Raw genomic sequence first — 22040 nt, 5'->3', positions numbered from 1 at the left:
TCCATGTGAATGCAGGAATCATACTCTAATATAATCGAGTAAAATTTTCTCAAACTGGATTTTAATTTAAAATTTGTATTGCATGAGACAGTCATGTCAAGGTTTTTGGTGTCACAAATATGGCTATGATATGAATTAGGGTTATCTAGATTATTTTAATGGGGCAGTAATCAACTTGAAAATGCTGTACAAACCCCCAAACCTGTTTCAAATATCTGGATTCTTCTACATCTGCTTTTTATCAGTAATTTTTTCTTATAGAAATAAGTCCAGCTTATCTTATGTTATTGTTAGAATATATCTACACCTGTGAGCCAAGGATTCAGCTGATGGATTTGCCACCATAATTCTTTATTTGCAGGATATCATGGCTCTATTTACCCACAACGGCTGTAAAGAAAGATAAAATTCTTGCAATCTGTGCAGAAGAGTTAGTGTTGCTTTGACAGCACCTCACACTAATTGAAGAAAATTGGTCACATGTATGTGTATGATGTATAATTCAATATTCAGAATGGTCAAGAATGTCAATAATTCATAATTGCATATTCTGAATTTGGATCATGGTACCATCACAGAAACTGTATCACAGAAGATTTCTCCAGTTTTAGAGAAAAAATATTTACTGAGGAGTTTGGAAACAGGGCAACCTAAACAGTTTCATTATCTATTCTGTGCTGTGTCTACAGCCCAATGACAGTCAGATGAATGTACTTACACACAGTGGCTGAAACAGCTAATAAACTTTTCATGGCACTCAATGAAAGAGATTGTATTATTTTAGATTCCTTCCTGATTTTATTTTCATGTTGACTTCACTGGAAGCAATGTTTGCCAGTAGACAATGGAGAAATTAAATGTGTTCCTAAAGGAAATCAACAAATGCTACTAGCCCTGTTATGCTATACTTAAAGCAAGAAAAATTCTTAATTAAATATTTAAGATGCAATGTTTCCTTTTGATCTCTGATTTCACAGCTCCTGAAATCCATCCCATTCTGTGAAGCTCAATTTAAATTTAATTTTTTTTATCTTCACTTGCAAATAAATACTTCAGTTTTCCTTTGAGCATAGGTCAATTTAATAACCCAATCAAAAATCACAGCTTTCTGTATATAGGCAGTGTAATAAATGTATGTCATTTTCTTGAAAAAGTGTACCAAAAGAGTGTGACACTTGAAGACAGGCACTGCTGCATTTCCTACCTGGGCACTATATAAAACAGCACGAAAGCCACTCTCATTATACAGTGCCTTAAAACAAATACCAGGCAATAACATTATTTCCCTGTGTCTTCAAAACTGCAAGCTTGCAAGCTCTCCTGGGATGTGATTAAAAGCTTGTCAGCTGGGGGTACTTACAAATAAAATTATTTCTTTAGCTATTAACCTTTGATGACATCAGTAATTCCCACATCTAGGACACAACAGGGTCTGGTAATGGCCATGGAGGAGGAACGCACGCTGACTCACACTGCAGATGATCACACTGAGGCACAGACTTTTGGATGGATTTAGCTTCCATGTCAACAGCTAAGCAAAAGCCAAGTTTTCAGGAGCAATCAGTAGCTCCTGGCTCCAACCATCATATTATGGGGAGATTTTCAGAAATATTCAGGCACCAGCTCCTCCGAAAAATTTATTTATTGCTTTAGGTGCTAGAAACAGCTGCAGTCATCTGATGAGCTGCCCCTTACAGACACTTTTCAACCTCAGGGAACAGCTGCTCAATGGCACTGCCTTCCTCTGCCATTCCTCTGCCATTATTTTCACTTACCCCTTCCTTCACAAGCCTTTGCTGTCTGTGTTTCACTGCTGTCACATCTTGTTCCTATTACAACAGTAAAGGTGGACTATTTTACTTCATGCCTGCCCAGCAGAGCAGCATTCCCTTCCTGCTCCAATTCTCTGGGCATGACTCCAATACAACAAGAATCTGTTTGCAAATTACCCTAGCGTGGGGAGACAATGATGTATGACCTTTCGCAGTATTGGGTGAGGTATTGACCAAAGGCATTGATCTCACTTTTGAGTGACTGTCTCACCCAGGAAGACAAGTGAAATAAAAATCTGACAATGTTTGCAAAAGCCTGTGCATGTTTGGAGATGTCAAATGTTTTTTTTAGGTTTTTTTGCTGGCCCTTTTAGCCCTTTTGGTTAACAGATACCATAATAGTGTTCACCTGTTTTTGTTTGGTTTGTTGTTTGGTTGGTTTCTGTTTTTGGTTTTGGTTTTGTTTGTTTGTTTGGTTGGTTGGTTGTGTTGTTGTTGTTGTTGTTTGGGTTTGCTTTAGGTGCTAGAAACAGCTGCAGTCATCTGATGAGCTGCCCCTTACAGACACTTTTCAACCTCAGGGAACAGCTGCTCAATGGCACTGCCTTCCTCTGCCATTCCTCTGCCATTATTTTCACTTACCCCTTCCTTCACAAGCCTTTGCTGTCTGTGTTTCACTGCTGTCACATCTTGTTCCTATTACAACAGTAAAGGTGGACTATTTTACTTCATGCCTGCCCAGCAGAGCAGCATTCCCTTCCTGCTCCAATTCTCTGGGCATGACTCCAATACAACAAGAATCTGTTTGCAAATTACCCTAGCGTGGGGAGACAATGATGTATGACCTTTCGCAGTATTGGGTGAGGTATTGACCAAAGGCATTGATCTCACTTTTGAGTGACTGTCTCACCCAGGAAGACAAGTGAAATAAAAATCTGACAATGTTTGCAAAAGCCTGTGCATGTTTGGAGATGTCAAATGTTTTTTTTAGGTTTTTTTGCTGGCCCTTTTAGCCCTTTTGGTTAACAGATACCATAATAGTGTTCACCTGTTTTTGTTTGGTTTGTTGTTTGGTTGGTTTCTGTTTTTGGTTTTGGTTTTGTTTGTTTGTTTGGTTGGTTGGTTGTGTTGTTGTTGTTGTTGTTTGGTTTTCTTGGGTTTTTGGGTTTTGTTTTTCAACAGCCTTCTTCTTTGCAAACAACTCATTAGTTTGCTTGTTTTGGTTTTGGATAGACAAGAGGCAACTGGATATCACACCACTCTTTACTTGTGTGAGCAACCCTCAATGACAGGGCCAGTGCTCTCCCAGGTAGGGAATACTTTGCAGGTGAGTCAAAAGGACCCGAAAGTACAGTACTGAGGTTAGGTGTACATGTTACAAATACAATTTTCTGTTTTGAAAGAAGGTTTTCTAGTTTTCAAATGGGTAACCACCTATAGGAACTAGTTATTATTTCTTTGTGTTATTTACTGGAACATCATTAGTGGCTTGTTTTCATATCACTAACAAAAAACTAAGGCTGGCTCCCCAACCGCAAGTGATACAAACATGCCACCTCATAACTCAGCTTTTAATACTTTCACACACCTAACTGTAACATACCTGAAAATAAAAGTTCCATAAAAATGTTTTCCTTTCTTTTTGAGCAGCACTGCACACATTTACTAATAGTATTACAGCTGGTTGGGTGAGGTTGTGTAATGATAACCTATTTCTGAAGGAGCTTGTAGGCAAATTTCTGCTGATGACATAGAGATTATCATTGGCAGAAATTTCCTATAAATAATGGATTTAGTGTGCTTCTGTGCTGAAGTGGGGTAATGAAGATGCTGGCCTTGGCAGCTGTATTCATGCTAAAGTGGAAAAATAACTCTACTTGATGGTTAGACCTGCAGAGCCAAACAGATTGCTGGTATCACCTGGGCAGGGAGTTGTACATCAAAGTAAGTTGCTGAGGATGCAACAAAGAGTTTAAACAGTTATTTTCAGACAGAGAACACAGTAGTTAGGGAGATTGCTGAGAAACTGAAGCATTGGTTCTGCAAAAAAGATGAATGTTAAGCAAATGTTTTCATACTGAAGCCAAACAAACCAACACTGATTCTGTGAAGAGGTTTCCTGTGCAGGAAATACTCAATTGCCCAATACACTCCATCTCCCAAAGGATAATTTGTTTTCCCTCCTTTCTGTTCAGTGACACTTGCTGTCTTGCTTATGAGACATGCTGTGCAGCATTTTTCCAGTAACAAATCAAAAGATACCACATTTCACTATTTTTTTTTCCCTTTAAAAATCTAATGTACACATTTAGGATGGTATAAGAAATCCTTCTTCGTTAAGGTCAGAAACTCCACAGTCAGCCTTCATAAAACACTCCCTTAGCCTTCCTGTGCCTCACTGATCCCTTTGCCAATACTTCACACTGCAAGCCATTGCTCAGGTTACCTGAGGCAAACCAGTCCCATCCTTGCATTCAGTCAGCATTACCCTTTAGCCTTATCCTTAGGTTCCCTGTTCATGATTATTCTTGATTAGCTGATAACAACAGACAAATGAAAAATATTTAAGTGCTGAAGCCTGTCTCACTGCAGTCCTACTTTTGCTATAATTCTCCACTTCTAGAATAAAACCCAGCAAATCTCCCACTGCAGCCCCATCACTCAGACATTCAAATGTTTGGAAGTAAGCCATGAACATGCCCAGCCAGGTGCATATAGAAATGAGATAATCTATATTCTCTCCCCTCTCCTGCTACTGCCCACTAATACTCACCAAAATAGCAACAAAAGAAGTGAAAAGCAAGTTAATAAAGTGTTTCTCATTTAGTAATGTCACGTTTTACTTATCACTTAGTTACCAAAGTGAGGAACAGGAATTTGAGAGTCAGGTCCCTGAAATCTCTGATTTTAAGCCTTGTTGATACAAAAAGAGAATCACAGCACAAGACAAGTCTCCCCAGCCAGAACACCTCCCAGGTGTCTCATCTCAGAGGTTTGGCTGCAGAGCAAAGCCTGGACTCACCAGTCCTGCCACCTGCAATGCTTAAGCAGCACCAGCCCATGCAACCTGGGGACTTTATAAAAAGTGAGCACACTGGCAACTCATCCTGCTCGGGAGCAACTGCAGGCTTCCACTCACCTCTGCCAAAGAAGAAGGGAAGATTTTCCCTGTGTAGGCATCTCCACAGTCAATGAAGTCGTCCAGTCACTGTCAGAGAAATATGCTGGCATCAAACACACAGAAACGAAAGCAAAAGCCTTTCCCGGCTGGACCAATCAAGTCTGACAATTGTCTTGTGGTGCATGCCAGAGAGATTCAGAATGTTTTGGCAGAAACACAGCCTTTTTCTAGGTGAGAATCTTCCCACATAGGATTTATGCAAATATTTCCTCACTTGGTCTGTAACCACCCCTTTGCAGCTAAGCAGTTCAGCATTGCCGCCAATTCTTTACATAGTTCTGAGTTTAAAATACTACCACAGCCTAAAATAAGAGGAATTTCAATTGCAGTGGTCTCTGAAATGAAAGAAGTGAAAGCTAGTTTGAAAATTTAAGCTGATAGCTGAGATGATACTGCCTCACCAGCATTTTTGGCACCTGGCCTAGGCAGAAAGTAATGAGAGGAAGGGAAGGGACAAAGAGAAAGAAGGAATAAAGGAGAATGAGTGTGATCCAGTCCACTTAATATAATGACATATACTCCCTATAAAGCAAGCTTTATAGTCAGTGGAAAGAGAGATGTGCTTTTCAAATGCTACAAAGGGTATTCTCATCCACCAGTGGCATCTTTCTTTCCACAGCATAGGGGACTGGGATGTTTTCAGGGAGTGCTGAAGCCCATTACAAAGAATTTCCTCTCCTCCTCAGACAGTATAAAGAGACAGTGGAAAATATCAGATACTTCCACTCACTTGGAGTATGGTCCACCTGATGCTTTTCTGAGCACCCACTGGAGTAGAGCATACTGTTGAGGGATCACAGAACCTGACTTGTTGGGGAGGGAAGAAATTGGGTCCCAGAACAGAGTTGGAGGAAAGCACTTGGGGAGACACTCATTTACACCTCCTCAGAAAAGGCATTTCAGAGCCTGTATTAATAATAGACTAAATTATTCAAAACAACCAGAAAACAACCAGTCTATGGGAGAGGTTGGCCAGTCAGAAATGGTGGGTAATTGCAGTGCCAAGTTGAAGCCTCAGTCTTCCAGCTGCAGCAACAGCATTGCCAGTCACACTGGGATCGGGTACCCAGTTGTACAACTGATACAGCTGCTCTGTGGGAGAACGTGATCAAAATATCTAGTATGATAAAAACAACAAGCCTGCAGGTCAGATTAGTAATGAAGGATAGTACCTACTGGGCCAGAAATGTCTACTTTGGATGGCAGCTAGAGAAGGTGGGTCTTAGCCTCTATGTAGGCAAGGTAAAAGTCAGGTAGGAAATAGGTATTTCTGCCTTCATTCCTGAACTTAAAGCACCAGTGTGTGAAAATTGATTTGTCATCCAGGTAGGTATACAAAGTGCCTAAGCAAAGGATGTCTGAGCCCTCTGCAAGCATGAGATCAGGCATACAGGAGAACAACACTAGCATTAGCAAACCATCTCTTGTGGATGCAGGTACAAAATGCTGAATTGGCACTGTAGAAAACTGTCTTGAGAAGCCCCAAAACATCATCTCAAACTGAACCAGAAGCTGTGCTCTCAGAGTGAAAGAAGTGTTCTGATGCAGGGAGGAGAGTGCAGTGTTATCAAGCATTCAGAAAGATACAAAAGCACAAAATTTATAGGGACTGCTGGGCTGCCCACGAGAATGTAGCTGAAGCAAGAACATAACAAAACTTGAGGTACATGGAAGTATATGAAAGCCAGCACACTTCAAATCAGTATTTAGCTCAGTTACAGCAAATCTGGCAGCACATTATGGAAAATCTAGGATGACAGACAGCATTACTGTTCACAGTGAGGAGGTTTGCCTTATCATACTGGATATGTCAAGCTCCCCCCTTGGTTTAAACAGCCCTTTGGAATCAAATTGGAAAGCAGCAAAATATTCTCAGGCAAGACCATATGTGTAAATGCATCAAACAACGTTTGTCTAAAGCTGAGGGAAACGTTTTTCCACAAAACCCAAACTGGCCAATATAAAGAACTATTAATAACTGCAAAACATGCCATTTAGTAAGCTAAATAAGAATCACTTGTGAATTATACTGTCAAGCCTAATATATTCAGGGCCAACACGGCAAACAGGAATAATTTGCAACTGATCCACAGCATGATGGGGAGGGGCAGAGCCCAGCAGCAGTTCCAGATGTTGACCCAGACTTCTCATTTCCAATATGCGAGTATTAGAGATGGAACAGAAGGCACTGAAGCTCCTTTGGCCAGACTGTAAAGACTGTCAAGCACCAGCTGTGGTCTGCTATTCCAGTGCTTTGAACAAATGGCTGCGGCTAATGCAGAAAGTTGTTCTGGTATTCAGAGGTTTCTCTATGACCAAGTGGTAATGTGTCCCTTCTGCAATGGAAATGGCCCAAATAAACTGACTTGTTGCTCTAAGAAAAGAGGTTTTGCATGTGAGTTACTTTAAATGTCATGTATTCAGATAAGGTATGTGACAACACAGAGAGTATCTTTCAAACCATCTCCAGTAACATCCAGGTTTCCCTCGCTAATATCAGACATGCTGCAGCTCCTGTGCAAGAGTTGTAACTGCACTTGATTGATAGAAACACCATGGATAAAGGCTTGATTCCTCTGGAATGACTGTAGCAGGCTCTGTTCTTCTCCGTTTCATTTCTTGGGGATTTCAATCCTGAGAAATATCTGTTTACCTACAGGGTCCTGGTTGAAAAATAAATCTATATGCTTGCTACATACCATACACATCAGTGCCACAACAAAATGAAGGACTTCAAAATGCAATCTGGGTGAAGCTAAGCTGTCTACAGAAGCCTGTCATGCCACTGCAGGCCTCAGTATCTCTGCAGACTGGAGTAAACCATACAGTTTGCAGTGACTTCCCCTGCTGCCTTTGTCATTGCTGTCTTTTCTGGTAATTTCTCTCTGACATTTTTTAAGAAGGATTAATTTCCCTGAGCACCTTCCCTTGTTTTTTATAAATGGAGATCTTCAGATTCTGTTCAAGCAAGCTGTCTGTGCACCGTGCAGAATATAGTTGGTAAGTTCTGCATCGTTATGGTAATTTGCATCACTGTAGACTAGTGAGTTAAGATTTTGATGTAATCCTCTACACACCTACAATCAGCAAATGCACATTTAGAAATAAAAATTGTTTCAAAGTGCCACCAACTGTTGTTTTTGCAAACTGCAATTCAAAGAATGCATGTTTTAAATGCTTCTAGTGGACATTGTAACATTTTCTGGTGGAGCACACAACTTAAAAGAACAAACTGCATGATGCTTTCCCCAAACTAGACAAGCAGCAAATCCCATTACAGTACCTCCCTTATGGCTACCTTTCAAAGGCAACATAGCACAGTATACCAAGCACACCTTTTCTGTTGTTTGTAGAATATTTTTTTCAGATTTATTTGTTTTAATAGCAAACTGATTTCCAAAACTTTCAAGAAACCTCCCAAATTATCAGAACTAAGGGCTTTAATTTTGATTGGCTTTTTAAGATTGTCTCCTATTAATGATGAGTGAGTTCTTAGACATCAAGTATGTGCTGAAAACACCACCCTCTGGTCCTCTGCTTTCATATCCTCCAAACTTTAATTGTCACTCATCTCAAACTTTGCTCTTCTCACTGCCCTCACCTCTGCATTCTGATTTCTCCTAAAGCAAGCTGGACTCCCCACAAGAAGAAACTCTTTAAGATCTGCTCACTGACAAGTGAGCAAAGGAACAGGATCATAAAGTTTACCAGAAAGGCATAATAGTAGTGATATGTTGGTGCTACAAACGGGGTAAATAATGACAGACGTTTGTCAGTCTGCATTGTGTGTTAGTAATACAGTGTGAGAAAATCTTCCAGGAGACTGAATGGTTACAACTCCTGGTGAGCCAATCTCCATAAATAGTAGCTCTAAATCAATTCTGTTTGCTTGCTGTGATCATATGAAATGCATCTACTATTGAATAAATCAATGTGACCCCAAAGATTCCTTGGCTTAACATCTTATTATTTTGTGGCAATAGGCTGATTAGGCATTTAAGTAATTTTCTGTGATAGCATCTGCATTATTTGAATATGCCAGATTGTGAACACAAACCTTTAGATTTCTCCAGTGCTTTATTTGCCAGCAATAACAATAATTAAAATAACAACATCTCTCCCTTGTTCTTGTTGTTACCATTTAGTTTTTTCCAGAGAGGACAAAGTAGGCATTTTACTGGTTTGAAATGAAATGTGTTCTGCAAGGTCTGAGTTATTCAGCTATCGACTGGTGGGAACATTCATTTTGGAGAACAGTAAGTTACTCCAGTGTTCTCAGTCCAAATTGATCCAACAGAACAAGACCCCTTTTGAAGTCTGAATTCCTCCACGATTTTTCTTTCAAAACTGCCCCCCTTATAGATGTAGCAGGTAATCAGTGCTGATTGATTTCTGAGTGTGTAGATGGAAGAAAAGGGAGAGAAATGATGCAGTGACAGGAGAGGAGGAAAAGTTCAAGAATATAGAAGGCATGTGCCAAGAAGACCTTTCAAAAAAGCAATGGAGTGACTGCAAAATAGCCAATGAGAGCAAAGAATGAAAGATTCAGCTAAAAGGTGAAACAAGGAGATTGTAGCTCAGAGGAAACTGTTGGTGTGACAACTGGGGGAGGGAGTAGTTTTCAGCAAAACAGCACATGGTTAAATGGAGGAGATGAAGGAGAAGAGGGTGCAGATTTGCAGAAGTTCCTAATCACATGGAGAGAAATCTGCTCAGTTTTCTGTTCTCAGAGGCAAGAATCCCAAGGCAGAACATATTGACAAAACACTAGATGACTGAATTGTGTGCCAGTTCTTTTTTCTTAAAAAAGTTTCAAAAGAAGCAAAGTAATAGTTTGATTAAGAAAAGCACTGACTAATAATGCCCACAATTTTTCTTATAAGTGGAATTATGATTTTTAAGGTTATCTCAGAAAATGTCAGGTTTCTACAGCCTACATTAGTGAGGTTCTGCAGTTTTGTTTTCATCAACTTCTCTGCAGTTTTGATTCAATAAATTATTATTCTGGTGTCAACCTAGGTGACAACAAATAAAGAGTATATCCTTTTCCTTAATGAGCAGTAAATCTGAATTTTGTAGAGCTGTAGCCAAAGCCTATTGCCTATATTTGACACTGATGTATAAAGATTTACATCTTTTCAATTTTCCTTGTTTCCTAATCAAGTGCTTCAGCATCCTTTCCCCTCAGTGCTTTCAAGATGGGTATGTCTCACCATTTCATTAACACAGTGTTAACAGCAGCACTTCCTTTTGTAACAAATCAGCATTATTGTGGTGTGTAATCTGGGTTTGAATCTCATTTACATTAGGATCCTTTCTGGCAAAAGAGACATAGGGAAAATCTAAAGTGTGATGCAAATATGTAGTTGCACAGGCAACTGGGTTAGGCAGCCTCCCTGTTTTTTGCTGCAGCAGAGGGATGTTGGTAGCACCAAATCTTCTATCCTGTCCTGGCACAGGCTGTAATGCTTTTAGCAGCACTCATCAGTGCAGACCAGACTGAATGTTGACCCCCAAATTCTTCTCATCAGAGAGAGACTGTGAGTCTTTTATTCTCACTAATGAGGGAGCCGACAGGGCAAACAGGTTTGGGATTTTGCTGAGACTCCTATACTACAAAAATGCATTTTGCACTGTGCAGTCACATCACCCATCAGAGAGGTGATCAGAGAGAAGCTGAACTCAAATGTGTTACTACAGGCTAATTTCCAAGCTTGCTGAAGACTTGAATTTCTGACTTGTCTGCAACAAATGAAGTAATTTGCTGTTCTTTACTTCATTTGTCCGATTGTTACAAAGTCACTTCTGCTGAAGTGGCCAGGTGTCCTTTAAACCAAATATTAATCTCAAACTACAAACCTCTTCATTTAACATTCCTCATGGCTGTTTGAGGAGTGAATAAATATCCTTCTGCTTTTCAGAAAAATGCCTCTGCAATTGAACCTCTTATTTAATCCTTAGATTAGTAAAACCTGTCCTGTCATACAAATACTTCAATTAGCATAAAACAAAAGTTCAAAAAGAAGCCACTGAGTGTTCCTGCTAAATAAAAATTCTTATGAAAATCACAGAATCTGCAGGGTTTTCCTAGCACAAAAGCAATCTTTATCAAGATGTACTGGATAACTAATAGGAACAACAATAACAGTAACAGAATTACAACACTTTGTTTTCATACGTGCCAAGGCAAAATTTTGCCTTGATAAATGAGCTAAACAGATTTGCTTTAGTATTTAAATTTTGCTTTCTAGCACATTGCATCACCCCTTTAACTACACTGTTGTTTCCTCTTCTTCCCTGTGCTCTTCCACATTCCTGGCAATCCCTCATATCTCTTACTTCATTAGTCCGATCCCTATTCTCTCTAATTCTCGTTATTCTACAGCAATTCATTCTGAAAGCCAAACAGCTCAGTGCCAGAATCAGGTCACCCTTATTTTGTTAACACATGGTGCTGGCCAGTGGAATGACAAGGCAGGATCCAAATCCTGCTGGGATTTTAACCCAAATGGTGATTCTCCCACTCATGCACAATAATTAAAGTGGCAAGCCTATACCAAAGCCAGGAAAATCTTCATTGCCCTGATAACTAAAGCTATCTTTCCAAAATTTGGTCATTGCTATTTATTAATCCCTTGTGGTTAGGTTCAGAGGTCCTGCTGCATTAATGCAAATAAACACTGAAATGCTGGCTGAAGAAGAATCTTCTGGAAGTCATCCAGCCCAGCCTCCCCTGGGGAGCAATTCTGTGCCAGCACTGGATCAGCTCAGCCTGTGGCTTTGCCTTGCCAGTGCAGCAGAAGTAGAGGCAGCTCCTCTTTCAAATTACCCCCTGCCTTGCTTCCCCCGATTAGTTTATGAAATCATAGAATGTATCTGCAACTTACTAGTGAACAGATATGGTACATATGTATATTTTAAAATAAAATGTGCAGCTCTGATCATAGAATCATAGAATATGCTGAGTTGGAAGGGACCCATCAGGATCACGAAGTCTAACTCCTGTCCCTGTGTAGGGCACCCGTACATTCATACCTTGTATCTGATGTTATACTAGTTCTGTGTTGTGTTTCTTCTCGAAGTTAGACAGTTTGAAATTTTCACTGTCTCAAGGTAAACAGAAGTGTTGTCCAAATGTATTGTAAGAAACTTCTTGACTGCAATGTCCCATTATTTTTTTTACTAACACCATAACAATGAACAACAGATTCTTCCCTTCCTTCTTGTGATTGCCTTTCACATATATTTATATATTTCACACATACACATATATGCCTATTTTATAATACACATAATTACATCAAATATGTATCTATATATAATCTATATATAATGGTATAAGTGTATATCATATATATATATGATATCTATCTATATCTATAAGACTTCTTACACTAACTTCAAGTCATGTAAGGCAAACAACATAGGAGAGTAGTGCAGGAAGAACTAATGAGACCGTGAAGTTAAATATCACAAAAAGGAGGAACAGAGATGTAAAGAGCTGAAGACAGTGAGTCTGTTTTTCCCGTCGAAAGAAGTTAAGAGGAAAGCTTGGCTGCAGCCTATTTGACTGCAGGCTGCAGAGAATTATTGGCAGAATCCATTTGATGCCAGGTACTATTTAACTGAACAAACAAAACCACCAAGGACCAACTGCTGAACACTGGAGTTATCCAAATTCATGTTAAAAAGAAGATGGAAATTTTCATCAGAGGAAGCAATTTACCAGCAGAGTGGATTAAAAAGGGATGTGGAAGAATGAGCTGGGATGGGTCAGCACCTATCTCTGGTGCTCCTGAGTGTTTGTGTGTTTTCCTTTCAGCTACCTCAGCTGGGCTGATAAAGTATATTGCCTGTCTCCCTCCCTCATGGCCTGATTCGCACTCCAGTCACAAACTCTTGAGTCAGAGTAGGGTTGGTGAAATCGTGTGGCCTATGGTTATGGCAGAAAAACTTCATACTCCTTTTTAAAAATCTGTTGCTTGATCAGGGATTGCAGGAAGCCTCAAACAACTAGATGTATTTCCCCAACTTTTCCTCTGTGTCTGCATATAGACACTTCCTATTTCTTACAACAGGTTTTAGATACATTCAGTCTGCCATTCAGTTACACCATCCCCCTATATTAGAATTATATCCTTTTCCCCAGTACCCTTTGACAGTATGATTATTCACTTCCCAACAAATTACATTTAATGATTACCTTATTAATATTGTCTGCCTTGATCTTTGAATATTTTATAATCAAGAGAAGGAATGCCTCCTTGAAGAATCTTGTATACTTATGTTTTTTATTTCTGCAAGATAATTATTACAACTATATGTTATTTAACTACAGTGACCTTTGTATTATCACAGTGAAGGAACTTACATCCCTAATGGCCCCTCTACTCTCCCATCTTTGATCACTTATAAATAAGGAAAGATGGTATTACAGGAGCACCGAAACATTTTCTTTCTCCTATGTATGAATTATGTTTATGGATAAATATTGGGTGTGTTGGTCAATGAGATTGTCTTTATGCAAACCTCTTGAAGCATAATTTCCACTGACCTGGTTATGTATGACCTCTAGTATTGGTCCATTTAACTTTTTTCACCTTATTTACATCAGTTCCTAACAAACTCATGCCATGTCATGCCAATTTCAATTTGATTCCAGTCTAAGACCATTGATTAGCCAGCACAGGGGAACACAAGAATAAATGGGGTGTGCAGTTGTGGTTTTGTGATTCGTTTGGGTTTTTTTTAATTTTCCCCTGGATGGATGGTTGGATGGTGATCTTAAAGGTCTTTTCCAACCATGACAATTCTGTAATTCTGTAAGATGAACATCTAATGTTGCATATAGTACTCAGACAGTAAGAAAGCCTGCCTCTCTGAGACAAGGAACATACCCCTAATTAAAGAGATTTCCTATAATAAATGCCAATATTTGCACCACAGCCGAAGGACAGAGGAAGGGGCCTGGAAGGTCTCTGAGATCAGAGAAGCTGTCTACCATGCCCAAGTGCCTAAAGTTTCATCTTAAGTTTATCCACTTTAAGCAGAGGTTAGGCAGGATCACTTAGGATGAAACCCCCAGTTCTTATAACCAAAATTTGAGTGTGAAGTTCTCATCTGGAGAGATTCTGGAGAACTTGATCACAGGACACCTCAGGACACATAAGAAGCAGATGCAGAAGGGAAAGAGTAATCATGCTCTTTGCTTCTCATAACCCCAGCCTGCAGAAACATCTTTTCTAGCAGGCTTGTGCTGGGCTTTCTCCCCCCTTTTATATCAACAGCTAAAAATTCAGATCTGCAATAGAAGTGAATAACTGGGCACACATTACATTTTAATAGTCTGCTCTTCTACTTTTATTTGTGGCTAACTGCATAAGAGAAATAAGGGACAGATCTTTTTTCCATATAGCAATACATTCCAATTTTCCTCAAACAGAAAATAATGTTTACATTTTGTAGCTTCTGGTTGATCTTATTTTGAACTCTCTGCTGCACTTATCACATCGGTTGATGTGGATCAGTCATATTGAGCCACAAAGATGATTAAGGGACTGGAACATCTCCCTTATGAGGAAAGGCTGAGGGAGCTGAGTCTCTTTAGCTTGGAGGAGACTGAGGGGTGACCTCATCAATGTTTATTAATATGTTAAGGCTGAGTGTCAGGAGGATGGAGCCAGGCTTTTTTCAGAAATGTCCAGTGATAGGACAAGGGGCAATGGATGCAAACTGGAACACAGGAGGTTACATGTAAACATCAGAAAAAAACTTCTTTCCTGTGACAGTGACAGAGCACTGGGACAGGCTGCCCAGAGAGGCTGTGGAGTCTCTTTTGCTGGAGACATTCAAAACCCACCTGGACACATTCCTGTGTGATGTGCTCTGGGGTTGGACCAGATGATCTTTCGAGGTCACTTCCAACCCCTAAGATTCTGTGTGATTCTGTGTATCAGTCATTTATTGCTAAGGGTATGCCTTGTATCATTCCTGGATCACTGACAGGGATTTCTGAACTGTACAGAAGAAAAATAACAAAAGAGATGTTGTTAATAGTTACTATTGATATAAAAGCGGTTTATAGCAAGCCACTCAAAGCCCGTGATCAAGACCCTCAAAGCTATTTTCAAGGCTCTGCAAGCACTCAGGGCACATGCATTGTCTGTGTTCTAAAGAATTGCAGTCTAAGATTAGCATTAGCAGAGGCACACGGGTGGGAGAACATTGGCAAATAAAATACTGCCAGGAAGAATAATAGGTAGCAGTCATAGCTTAGTCAACAGCCTGACTCTTGTCAAGTGTGTTTTGTAGGCTTCACAGCAAAGGAGGATTTCTAGGTAAGATAATGAGGATATCTGTGCCTGTTACAGGAACCTTCTCTCAAGCCTGGGAAGGCATGAAAATGTCTGATTGAAATCAAATAAGACTCTGGGAGGGGCCAGCATCAGAGGCTAGTGGGAGGCAATAATTGACCTGAATATGTGATGAGAAGTGGATAAACTACCACAGGCTTTGAAAGTCAGGTAAAGAAAATTTGCTTGTTAGTGAGGTATTAGTGGAGAGAGTTAAGGGAAGGCATGCACAAAAAAGAGATGAAGAGGAAGGAGGTCATAGCCACAAGAGCAGGCTATGGAAATGTGTGGAAATGTAGCATTTGGTATGTATAGTGCAGCTTCCAAGGCCAGCAAAAAGTAACTGAAACATAACAGAAACCAGGTTGGTAGTTTTAGCTACTAAACCGCCCTAGCTCCACTCTTAAGCAGAGGCAGCTTGGGCAGTGAGAAAACTTCAACTGATGTTTTTCCATCATCTTCTATAGGGTTTTGGAGAGTAGACATCTGTTTTAAATATGAGAGAGGCTTTGAGTCTTGGAGAGGTATATGAGGATGTTTTCTCTCCTCCTCCCCAGTGACAGGATTATAAGCCGGGTGGGAGAACAGGTTTGGGCTCCCTTGCACAAGTGTGCCCGGCTGCAGGAGCAAGAGTGAAGGCAGCTTGGGAGTGGGGAAGAAAGTTAATGACTATGATGAAAGGCCATGAATTAAAGCGATGTGGGGACAGACCTGGGCCAAGTCCTAGGAATGTTCAAGGGTGATGAGAAAGTCATGGAAAACCCAGAGAGTCGCATGTTGCTTTTTTGCTTGTTTGTTTTGTTCTTTGTTTTTTAAACAATTTATGCATATTTTTCTTGTACTTGGTAAAAAGAGGACTGCTTGGGTTTGGAAGCCTTGGCTTGCTCTTAAAGAGGTGAACTGTACACTGAATGTGCTTTTGCAGACCTCCTGGAGGGTAGAGGCAGGACTTTGAGGAGAGTAAGCATCAGGGAAGGGATGTAACAAGATTTTCCCAGGGAAGGAAAAGGAAACCCATGAAATTCACAACTGAAGTGGGAAAGCTACAAAATAAAATGGTCTGATTCTGCTTCCACAAACACAGAGATGATCTTGAAAATGAGGTTAAGACCATGTCTCAATTTTTTTTTAAATTCATTAACATTTTAAAGGCTACACCCAGAAGCAAGGTATTAGGCTGGACTTGATGATCTTAAAGGTCTTTTCCAGCCTTGGTGATTCTGTATTTCTGTGATTCTTAAGATCACCTCAAAAACACTATCTGGCCATGCTCTATGTGAGACCTGAATCCTTTAAGATTTACCTATTCCTGTAATAAAAAATAAAATGTTTATTACTAAATAAACATCATGTGTATGTTTTATAGTTAAGTATTCTTTCCCCAACAGACATAAAGAAATGTGGGTTTACTGATTTCTCTGAGACCTGTCAGCTAAACAATCTGGATAATGAAAAGATTGGAAAATAATAACAGGCCACATCTTTCAAAGACATTGGCTATATCTTCCTTGAATCATTGGGTTGATGCTGATCTGGGCTGCTGATGTGGCTCCGTAGTTTTGCTTGTGTACTTTACTCCAAGTCAGATGAGATAAAGTTCTGCTTCCAGCCAGTGGGACATACTACTGGCTTGTATTTGGCAGAAGCTTGCACTGACACAATCTTATTTATCTAGCTCCTCTGAGCCTTTTGTTTCTCATAATCTTTATTTTCCTCCTCTAAGAAGGAGCTATACTTAGAGCAGTGGTAATACTGATGGTCTTTGATGTTTGGATTATTCTTTGGTAGAATGGATTTCACACTTTGCAGCATCTAGACCAACAGTTTGGTAACAGTCTCAGTCCCAAACTAGATTATTTTGGCTTTAATTGGTTTACAGAAGCTCTTGTTTGCCACCAGAATGAGATCTTGTGCTGTGTTCTACCTTACAAAGTGCTGCTGAGAGTAACTGCATGTGTGCCAAATCCCTCAAATGGCTTCCTGACCTTGAAAAGCTCTAGCATTTGGCTGATGCCTTTAGCCATTTGCTGCTGCTTTAGTCTTGCTGCCCTACTCAGCTGATTTAAGTAGGCCTACAAGATCTTTGTGGCCTTCAACATTTCTTCCTTTGCTGAATTTCAGTATGTTTTACATCTCTCTCTCCAAGTTCCTTGCTAAGCAGAACAGACAACTAAAATTTGCAATTAGGTCTCATACTGCAGAAGAAACTGTCAACTAGTAAACATTAACATCCTAAAAGGACTCAAATAAATGGATAATGTGTTTTGTTGAATTAGCAGCCCATGCCATCAAAAGCTCCCAGCTTCTGATTCCCTCCAGGAACAAAGACTAGCGTGTGCTTATAAATAGTGGCAGTGGGATTAGCATATGTTACCTTTTTTCCTAGATAAATATTAATTAGCCTTGCAGAAGAACCAGATCTTTAGTAGGAAGAAATCTTCGTAGCTCCCCTTAAATCAATGTTGATACAGTGATTTCACAGGGAAAAGATTTGATTCTTAATTTTCAGCACCTTTACTTCTTTGCTGTATTTCACTACATTGAACAAGATTCCACCAAGCTTTCTGCATTTGTAGCTTGTTCCCTTACAATGTGTGAAGAGTTGTTTTTTTGTTTTTGTTTTTGTTTTGTTTTTTTAAACACAGAATTCAGTGTTTCATTTCTGAAATCTTTATATTTGGGACCCATTTGAAATCAGCTCTGGATCCTGAAAGGAAACCCTTACAGATTCCAACCTCTAAAGCAAAAAGAATAGACCTGAACATATCGAAGTGGGACAAAGCTTTGAACTTGGTCCAGATCTGAAAGTGAAGGATTTATCTTCTACGATGAGACTTTTTTCATTTGAATTCCTACAGAGTCCAAACACAGGGTCCTTTGCCTGTGTGCTGAACAGGTGCTCTTCTCTCTTTTATGTCTTATGTGACAGGTAGGAGTTGAGGGTTATGCCACTGACTTTCAGTCATGGCAGACACCTGCACCTCTGTGTCATACTGTCATTCATGCTTCCAACAGTTCATTCTTCAATGGCTCTGCATGGATTTCATCACAGACAGACCTCAGTGGGCTGAAACCCCTTCAGGTGTACAACTGGAGACAGCCTGAAGTGTAGGGATGATTATTCAGTGAGACCCTCTGGCAACAAAACAGGTATTTGCATATATAGTAGCATGAATTAGAGGCTCCAGCAGATTCAAATGGGAACAACAATAATGAGGAGGCAACAGCCCTTTTCACATAAGCAGTCATTTTTTCTGATTTGTAATGAAGCAGGAGAACAATGGACAGTGCAGGAGAGAAGATGGGTCAAGATTGAAGAGGCTTCCTGTGGAGCATTTCCAGGTACATCATTAAAGAGCAAACCTCTTGTAAATTAATGAGGAACAGATACCAACCTCAACTGCTGTCTCCATGAATTGAAATGTGTCAGATGGGTGCAGTGGCTGGAGATGAAATGGTAGAGTATAATGGAGGACTGGAGTTTCTTTTTGCTTGACCTCAGTTGCCTGCTTAAGGAGTAACTGAATACTCCTCAGAGGATATTTGAGTGTATTTTTTCAACAACTAGGCCTGACCAGTATGAAGAATAAAGGTAACTTGACCTGGCTTTATTCCCTTCAGATGAGAAACTCAGTGTACAGGTATGCCTATGGAGTCCATGTGCTTGTTTCTTTTGGCAGGTCCTTAGAGTCAAAACCAAACCCAGGCCCAGCTGTTCCTTATAATTAAATTTCAGTAACTCAAGCAGGGTGGTTTTATTTTGACTAGTGACTTAAAAGTGTTGACATTTAAATGGCCTCAGCTATATCTCAAAGTTAACACTGAGAAACTTCACACATATATTAACGTTATTTATCTGTTGGCAAACTCAACAAAATACCAGTACATTGATTTACATAGTGAAGGTTATCTTTGCTAACAGAAGGACTTTGAATTTCATTATTTAAAATATGAAGATGAATCTCATCACAGTGCAGGAGACTCAGGTGGCTTTACATGCAACTTGCCACCTGAGTCAAGGACAGAGGTGAAGTTTATATCATGCACTAAGCCCTCTGTTCAAATATACCTAAAAGATCTGAAAGCCAAAACCCACACAATCTGCAGACAGGACAGATCCAACTGTAGGATGAGGACTTTTCCATCCTGGTGGTTAGGCTTGTTTCTCTGTGTCTATCTTCCCCCTCTAATTCATTTATAAGTCCTGGATGACATTAATGCCATACATGGGCAGTTTGTGATGCAATAAACCAGTAATAGGTTCAGTTTTCATTGCAATTTCTATATCTGGGTATTTTAGTATGTTAAAATCTAGATATAAGAGGTATTAATAGTCTTATCCCAGCAGAAAGAAATTAATTTTATGTCTGCCTCTGTACAGAAGCAAAAAGCTTCAGGAAATAGGATCTCTTCCCATAAACATCTTTTCAATCTAGTTAGAAGAGGGGAAGGTAAACAATGAAACTCAAGCTTCAGGGTGACAGCACAGCAGTGAGATATGATGGCTCATGTGATAATTCATATGATTCACAATATGTTTGTGACTGGCACTTCAGTACTTGTTGTACTGATTTCGGTAGAGCCTGGTTCCTGCTTTCATCAAGTCTTGTCCCAGCCATGGCATGGAACTGTGTGAAGCCTGGCTGGGCAGAGAGGAAGAGTAACTTTTGAAAGCCTGAGTACCTCTTGCTCTGACCCAAATCCTGAGAACCAGCTTGCACAGCTTAAAGGAAGCTCAACTCTAGTGTCTTTTGCATGCAGTGATGCACTGCACCAGGTTCATGTCATGGAGCAGTATTAGGAAGCTGGCTTTACTTCCTTGCTGCAGCTAAATCTAATCCAAGACTGAATCCCCAGAGACAAGCATGGGGAATGCTTAGGAAACCTGCCCAGGAGAACCAGGTGATCATTGTGGAAAGTAAAGTGAAGTCATCACTACTAGACCTGCCATGCTTCTGGGTGAATGTTTTCCTGATTACTGCCAGCAATACTACATAACTAAGAAACAAGTGAGCACAACAGAAGAAAACAAACAAGGGAGGAGAAAAGCACCTTCTTGCCAAGACAAAGAGGGAAGAAATGAATGATGATTGCTGATGAATTATAACCCAGAATTAATGGAGAAGGGCAACAGTAAAAGCTATGCACAGAACATAAACATTTTATAATAAGGGTAAATAGTGACATTAGTTGAGTAGCCAGAACTCATTGCCCATTTACATAGTGTTTGCCTGCATTACACAGCATGGCTGATGGCAGTGGCTAGGACTAGAGCATTACCCTTGGAGGCTCTATAATTTTATCAGAAAAGTCTTTCCACAAGAAGAAAACTGTTCCAATGCTGAATGAAGGAGCTAGGTTTTGCTATTGTTATTATTGGTGTTTTAAATTTAAATCAATCTTATATACATAGCCCTGTTTTGGAAGGATGTTAAGTTACAGATGCTCAAGGGCAGCTGACAACTTAAGCACAACTAAATTGAGCCAGAATTATTAAGCAGAAGTGGAAGCAATAGCACCCTGTATTAGAAACCAGGATTATAAAATCTCCACCCATTAGACACCAGAAGGTAGATAGCTGCATATGATTATTATTAATTCAGTAAAGCCCAGAAGGTCCAACCAATTACCAGGCTCCACTGAGCACAAGGAGGCAGCACGAAGTAAAAACATGGAAACAGACCAAAACCTATCACAAGCCTTTTTGGGTAAACAGAAAGGCTTACTGACATTCTCTCTTCCTATCAGTTCAGTGAAGGTGGGCAAACCGTGACTACCACACTTTGATTACACCAAGTCAATCCTCTCCCTGCCCCACTTCCTGAGCTACAGAGTGGATCTGGGACTGGTTTTACAACATCACAAGCACTGTCATTACCTTTTGGTCTCAGGGGACCTGTGGGTGCTTAGCACATCCCAAGATCAGGGCACCTTGCCCAGTACTGAAATAAGGAGGGAAGTCCCTGCAGGTCTCTGGCTCTCCCACACTGCTGTGCAGCCCTGGCTCTCCCTCAGTTCAATGCTTCTCTTCCCAGAGTTTCCTCACCCCTAGGGGCCACAATGGATGCTCTCCAGCCTCCCCATGGTGTCCTGCCTGGACCTGCAGCCTCTAAGGTGTGCCAGACGCTCTTGCTCAAGGATTATCAACAGGGTGCTATGGTTTTACACTCTGCCCATCAGCTCGTTGTCCCATGCAGAACAATGCAGTGCCTATCCCTCTCTGTTGCTGAGGATGGCACAGGAAAGACAAGGGCACGGGGGAACAGTTTGCCTTCCTACCACAGAGGAAATCAGCCAGGAGAGGACATCTGAGAGGGGAGCGCTGAGAGTTTGCAGGGAGCTCAGCCAGGTTGCAGCATGTGCAGGTGTGCACAAACATGTCTGCAGACTTAAACCCCTGCCTCCTCTTTACTGGGTTTGCCGTGGCATCTTCGGGAGATATACTCGAGAGCTGGAAGGGGGACATTTCACTGAGCTTGGAATTTCCCTGACCCAGCAAAGAGCGATCTCGCACCTCCATTGTGTGCAAAACTTGCCTGCGGCTGCAGAGAACAAGCGCCGGCAGGAGCTGCGGGACTTGGACAAAGGTGTCCTCCTGCTGCACCTCTTGTTCCCCGCCACCCGAGCACTGATGGATCCTGCAGGGCTGTTCAGTTATGGATGTGCATTTCCAAGCACACTACAGAAAGGGAACAAAAAGAAACAAGAAGGGGGGGTGGGGGAGTGGGGCGGTAG

At 40.6% G+C, this 22040-nt stretch overlaps 1 protein-coding gene across 1 annotated transcript in view; it reads right to left on the bottom strand.

Annotated features, from left to right (window-relative positions):
* Nucleotides 1-21825, bottom strand: part of MEI4 (meiosis-specific 4 homolog (S. cerevisiae)) — a 152005-nt gene extending 130180 nt beyond the window's left edge. The window contains exon 1 of the mRNA XM_010003583.1: nucleotides 21585-21825. Coding sequence (XP_010001885.1) covers nucleotides 21585-21825 — 241 coding nt within the window. The remainder of the gene's footprint in view (nucleotides 1-21584) is intronic.
* Between the last annotated feature and the right edge of the window lie 215 nt (nucleotides 21826-22040).

The sequence above is a fragment of the Chaetura pelagica genome, unplaced genomic scaffold (assembly GCF_000747805.2).
Source record: "Chaetura pelagica isolate M959 unplaced genomic scaffold, ChaPel_1.0 scaffold150, whole genome shotgun sequence".
NCBI lineage: Eukaryota > Metazoa > Chordata > Aves > Apodiformes > Apodidae > Chaetura > Chaetura pelagica.
This window is presented reverse-complemented; position numbering and strand designations above follow the sequence as displayed.